General features: G+C 34.2%; 1 protein-coding gene across 1 annotated transcript; it reads left to right on the forward strand.

The window, feature by feature from the left end:
• The first annotated feature begins 1,261 nt into the window (after positions 1–1,261).
• On the forward strand, positions 1,262–5,987 carry LOC107020255 (late blight resistance protein R1-A-like). Its single transcript, XM_015220545.2, has 2 exons — positions 1,262–1,412; positions 2,152–5,987. The coding sequence occupies exons 1-2, from the start codon at positions 1,356–1,358 to the stop codon at positions 5,854–5,856; spliced, it is 3,762 nt and encodes a 1,253-aa protein (XP_015076031.1). The 5' UTR covers positions 1,262–1,355; the 3' UTR covers positions 5,857–5,987.
• Positions 5,988–6,392: the final 405 nt, after the last annotated feature.

The following is a 6,392-nucleotide window of genomic DNA, read 5'->3' on the forward strand; positions in this document are numbered from 1 at the left end:
CTATGTATCAAGAGTTTTTGAAAATTGTTATCATGTATCAGTCAATAAGTTTAATAACTGCGCCATCAAGTGTGCTTGCTGATACATATCGATTCAATGTGTTATAGTGTTTAGACGATGCATTGATACATGAATTTGACGTGTATCATATGATTTTCTATGTATCACGAGTTTTTTAAAAATTGTTATCATGTATCAGTCAATAAGTTTAATAACTGGATGTTCATAAAAATGTCTTCAAACTAGATGATATAATCTTGAATTTTCAAAATTTGAAATTGTTATCTAATTACGTGCTGAATTAATGCTAATTAATGAACTGTTACCGTAATTTAAGCTGATTTAGATAACAAATTTAAGTGTTCCGTTTTTTTCCCCTTTTAATCTTAATAGTTTTAAGTTACTGTGTATCATTTACCATGTATCACAACATACTAATGTATCACGCCACAGCAATTTTAAGGGATTATTAGTAAATACTAAATTTGTCGGGACAGAATGTAATTATTGCATTACACTATGGGATTTCTTAAATTTATACATAGATAATTACGATAGCAATAGTGATAAATGAAAATAAAATAGTGAATCATAAAGTATTTGACTTATTAGCAATTTAAAAGCTCAACGAAATAAATTAGAAGAAATGAGGGACAAAATTTGGTGTCAACGATAGATCAAAAATTTCAATTTTCCAAATAAATATATATTTTTTTTGAGACATTCTTTTTCTAATAATATTTTTTAGAATTAGCAAATGTTTTTCCTGTTTCAGTTCAAAGAAAATTTTAAAATAAATTATTTCTTTTTATTATTATTATTATTATTATTATTATTTATTGTTATATGAATGAAAATTAATAATGGAATACTATCATTATATATATATTTTAGTTAGAAAGAGGATGTATTTAAAAAAGAAAAAAAAATATATTTATTTTGGAAAATGATATTTTTGACTCATTTAGTGATTGTAGAGACATTTCTTGATTAGAGTATTGACGGTAAGATATTTTTAAATTAAAATATTGACGATAAAGATATTTTTGAGGTAAACTACAAATGAAATATTTTTTTATTCATTTCACATACTTTAAAGTCATAAAGATATATCTGACCCTTTTCCGAAAAATTATATTTTTTTCTAAGTGCAAATGACCAAATAGGAACCCCACCTAGTGAGACATTATTAGTGGGCTTTATCTTTTACAACTTTACAGCTCTCAACTGAAAAAGAAAAGATTCTTATTTACACCTTTAATTTTCCTTTTTAGTTTTATAGCAAATTGTTTCTCTTGAGAAGTTGAAAGGAATTTTTTTTTTTTTTTGAACTTCTTTGGCTTTGATTAGTGAGAATGGAAAGAGGAAAAGAAAATGAAGGACAAACAAAAGGGGAAGATAACAAATCATTGGTATGTTTAATTATAACATTTAATTTTTTTATTCATTCACATAATTCTTGTAAGTATGTTTGTTGCTTTATGTAACTTAGATCCTGAATATAATCTTTAGAACTTATAGGGATCGATGATTTAATCTTTGTTTATATACACTAAATCATCTGCTATAGTTGAATTTATCAAATTCATATTGATCTTGTTAATGAAATGACAATAAAATAAATCAAAAAAAAAAAGCAAAGGTAAAATGAATATAAGGGTGGTTCATGAGAATTAACCTGAGGTATCAGGTCCAAAACTCAACGGAGACAATAAAATACTAGGTAATTTTTCCCATCTTTCCTAGCCTTGTTGGCCAGAGTTGTCTGGTACATGTTGCTACTGAGAGGTGACATATATCACGTAGAATTGGTCGAGGTGCACGTAAGTTGGCCTAGACTCCATAGTCATAAAAAATAAATGAATATAAGGACAAGAATATAATCAAACCCTGTATTAGATCTTGAGAATCGGGCCTTGGTGGCCTAAGTAAAACGTGTTCTGAATGGCGAACTGGGAAACAAAGGGCTTTTGTTTAAAGAGAAGTCTTAGTGCATCAGACTGTCATTTTTTTTTGCTTTTAAGACTCAAGGCGTAACAGACCAAATTAACATTTAGCTTATTTATTATTGCATTTGTGATAGTTGCCTTTTGTAATGTAAGTATCAAGTATGTATCAACATAATTTGAAACAACATTGGTGTTTCGGCAGGTGTCATCTGTTGTACTCCGCGATGATATTGTCAATCTTGTAGATTTCACAGAGAGGTTAAAAAATTGGCGTGTTCAAACTTCTCTTGACATGGATGAGGTTATGATGTTGACATCTATGTCGTTATTTTGTCATCTTTATTACTCTTTCTTTTCGGAAAGTTGTAATGACGAAATGTGTTGCATATCAAATGAGATTCATGATTTTGTTCAGTCAATCATGTTTCATCCAATTGGACAAGACCTGCTGGCTAGTATAAATTATCCTGACCTCATGGAGAATATCATAAGTTATATTAGCTCACATAGCTATGCTGAACCAACCATGACCGAGGATCGTTTGGTTGAAATTTTAGATGCCATCGTCATGTTTCTACAACATCTACACAAGTGTTCTGAGTTGATTTTCCCATCAATAACGAATCCATCTGAGCTTCTTCAGAATGTATTTGGCAACTTAAGAGATTTCTGTAGGTTGAAAGTAAATGGTTGCCTTCATGAGTATGAGACAATCAAATTTGGCTTACCTCATCTTCAACTTATTGTGGAGAGAGTAAGACACTTCTGTTTTACTCTTTTGTATTGTCGACTGGACATATACAATAAATTTGATGTCTCTCTAGTTAACTCCAATCTAGCTAATCTACTTGTGGAGGTTATTCCTGTTTCACTGGAGGTTATGCACCTATGTTGTACAAATTTGGAAGGTTCAAAGTCGGAAGAAGTTGGACGTTTCTTCAAGCAGCTCCCAGAAGCCTCTCCGGACATTCTTAGAGAATCTCTGATTCATCTACAAGAGCACATGCTTAATACTCTTACTCGTAGCGCTTCTACGTGTAACATTCATGTCATGATAGAGTTCCTACTGATTATTCTTACTGATGCACTCAAGGATGTTATTCGTCATGACAAATTGCTTGTTCTCTTGGCACGTGTTATACAACTTGCCAAGGAGGTATTTGTTTTTCTTCGTAACTTAGAAGAGAACATGAATGAAGCAAGTGGTTCAAATCTAAACTTGCTGGAAAACATTGAACTCCTGAAGGTTGATCTCAAGAATGATTTCTTAAAAGCTCGTGCAGACTCGTCTCCGCTCCGCTTCCCCATGAGTGATGGACCGCTCTTCATGACTCTTCTGCTCACAGACTTAAAAGACTTGGCCTATTCCAATGCTTATTCAGTTTCTTTGATAAAAGAAGAAATTAAGCAGGTGAAACAAGACCTGGAAATCATAAGATCGTTGTTCGGTTATGCTGAACAAGAGTTGCACAAAGATCTTTGGACTCGTGTTCTAGATTTGGCACATGAGGCGCAACATGCCATTAACTCAATTCTTGTCCGAGATCATGGTTTATTGCAGCTTATCTTCATACTTCCTGATACCGTAGAAAAGATAAAGCTTGTCAAAAAAGAGGTACAAGAAAAGATCTCCAAGAGAAGCGGTATTATTGTTGCAAACGCTCCCAACAAGCTGGTTGAAAGAAACTCATCGAGTACAGTTGGTAAAATAATTGTAGGTTTTGAGGAGGAGACAGAGTGGATAATTAGAAAGCTCACCAGCGGACCAGCTGAGATAGATGTCATTTCCATAGTCGGCATGCCTGGGCTTGGAAAAACTACTTTGGCTTACAGAGTGTATAATCATAAGTCCATTGTTGATCATTTCGACATTTGTGCTTGGTGCACAGTCGACCAGGAACGTAATGAGAAAAAGTTGTTGCAGAAAATTTTCAATCAAGTTATTGGTTTGAAAGAAAGATTCAATGAGGATCATGACATAGATGATGACGTTGCTGATAAGCTGCGGAAACGACTATGTGGAAAGCGGTACCTTATTGTCTTGGACGACATGTGGGGTACTGCAACATTAGATGAGCTAATGAGACCTTTTCCTGAATTTCATAAAGGAAGCAGAGTGATTTTAACAAGTCGGAAAAAAGAAGTTGCTTTGCATGGAAAATGCCACAGTGATCCTCTTTATCTTCGATTGCTAAGATCAGAAGAAAGTTGGGAGTTATTAGAGAAAAGGGTATTCGGAGAAGAACGTTGCCCTGATGAATTAAAGGATGTTGGAGAAAAGATAGCTCGAAGGTGTGGTGGTCTTCCTTTAGTAGTTGATCTAATCGGTGGAGTCATTTCAAAAAAGGAAAAGAAAGAGGCTTTGTGGGCTGAAGTTCTGAATGATTTGAGTTCCTCTATTTTTAAGGATGAAGAGGAAGTTGTGAACGTTATACAATTAAGTTATGAGCATTTGTCAGATGACGTAAAGCCGTGTTTGGTTTGCCTTGCAACTTATCCAAAGGACAAAGATATAAGGATGTCTGAGTTGAAAGATTTGTGGATGTTTCAAGGACTTGAGATGAAAAGTGCAGACGAAGTAGTGGATGAGTTAATTTCGAGTAGTTTGGTAATACCTTTCGATGATTCTATTTTCAAAATTCATGATCTTGTGCATGACTTTTGTGATATAAAATGTAGAAAGGAAAAGTTGCTTCACTTCATAGGAGGTTCAAAAGCTCCGTCTTCTTCGGATCTTATGCCACGTGGAATCGTTCTTTATAATAAATATGAATTTCCTTTGGATGAGTATTTCACGGTGTTTGATCCAGAACAGAAGATCCCCTCTGTTAAACACCTCCTCTCTCTGAAGGACTTTGGCGTGACCACCAGTGTCTGTCTTTCCTACAAGAGTCACCTAAAACACTTTAGGCTTCTCAAAAGTTTGGATTTGTGCAGCTTAATATTGCCAGAATCTTTGCTGAATGAAATCGGTATGCTCGTTCATTTGAAGTACTTAAAAATTCGGATGAAGGCAAAAGTTCTCCCTCCGTCATTTTCAAACCTCTGCAATCTAGAAACTCTGATGGTAAATGAGTGGGATATGTCATGCATTATGCTATCACCTTGGTTTTGGAGTCTCGCAAAGCTGCGAGTTGTGGAGATGACTTGGGGTGCTGTGTTTGATCCGGTCATCACTGTGTTAGATGAGGATTTAAGGTTAGAAAATTTGACAACATTACGTAATCTCTACCTTCTCGGTTCAGAAGACACGGAGGATATTTTCAAAAGGTTTCCTAATCTTAAAATCCTTCAAGTCCGTATCAGCAAACAAATACCAGAGAATATATGTTTTCCAAGATTGGATGTCCTTAATGAACTTGAACAACTCATTTTCTCTGTTTTTCCTCCGAATCCATTCGCTGAATGTACACATGGCTTCCCTTTGAGCTTGAAGATACTGAAGTTGAAGGGGCTCGCTCTGACATCCGATACACTTTCAAGACTACCCAACCTTGAAGAACTAAGTCTAGAACAAGCAACCATCGAGGAGGGCAAAGAATGGAACATGGAAGATCATGTCGCTTTCCAGAATCTCAAATCTCTAAAATTGTCTCGTCTGATATTTTCTAAATGGAACATGGAAGATCATGTCATTTTCCAGGATCTCAAATATTTAGAATTGGAATATTTGAATTTTTCAGAATGGAAGGTTGATGCAGAGAAATCCTTTCCCGTGCTCGAGAAACTATTTATATGTGGATGTGATGCGCTTATGGAGATCCCAGACAGTTTTGGAGATATTGCGTCATTAAAGTTTATCAATGTATGGTTCAGCCTTCAGCTTACAGAGTCGATGTTCGAAATTAAGAATTATGTTGAAAATATGACCGGAGAAGACAAGCTTCACGTAGAATTCTACTTTTAGGGGTCTTAATAATGTGAGTATGAATACGAATTTTAGAACTGTTATGTTATGTTTTTTCCAATATTACACAATATATATTCTTTTGCAGAGATCAGATGATATATGTATGTATGCGTGCTTATTTTTCGTTATAACGAATTAGATATTGTGTGTGTTCTTTATTATAACGGATGAGATATTGTAGGCGTGTGCCATCTGATGTATTATTAGATTGTTACTTTCAGTTACCATAAAACATGAAACAAGTCTGACTTTGAAATTGCGTGATCGTCTCCATTGTGTCAAATGAACACTCCAACTTACAAATTTTGATTATCTAGACACCTTCCATACGTACTATATGTGTCATGTTCGTGTCAGGTGTTCACGAGACATAGTGATCATGACGATATGTGCTTAGTTGTTTGTAAAACTAAATAGAATAGGGTTTTTTAACTTGTAAATGAATGAAAAGGGAACATAAACTATACATGAATTTCAATTAGTATCACAAGTTACAATGACAAACTTATAATTATTTAATGATTCAGGACTAA

This window comes from Solanum pennellii, chromosome 5 (genome assembly GCF_001406875.1).
Source record: "Solanum pennellii chromosome 5, SPENNV200".
Lineage (NCBI taxonomy): Eukaryota > Viridiplantae > Streptophyta > Magnoliopsida > Solanales > Solanaceae > Solanum > Solanum pennellii.

What these genes read in the sequence shown, in the direction of transcription:
- LOC107020255 (XM_015220545.2), top strand. Translation starts at nt 1,356, where the DNA reads ATGGAAAGAGGAAAAGAAAATGAAGGACAAACAAAAGGGGAAGATAAC. An exon ending in GGGAAGATAACAAATCATTG is followed by an intron (nt 1,413 to 2,151) that starts GTATGTTTAATT and finishes GTGTTTCGGCAG; the next exon opens with GTGTCATCTGTTGTACTCCG.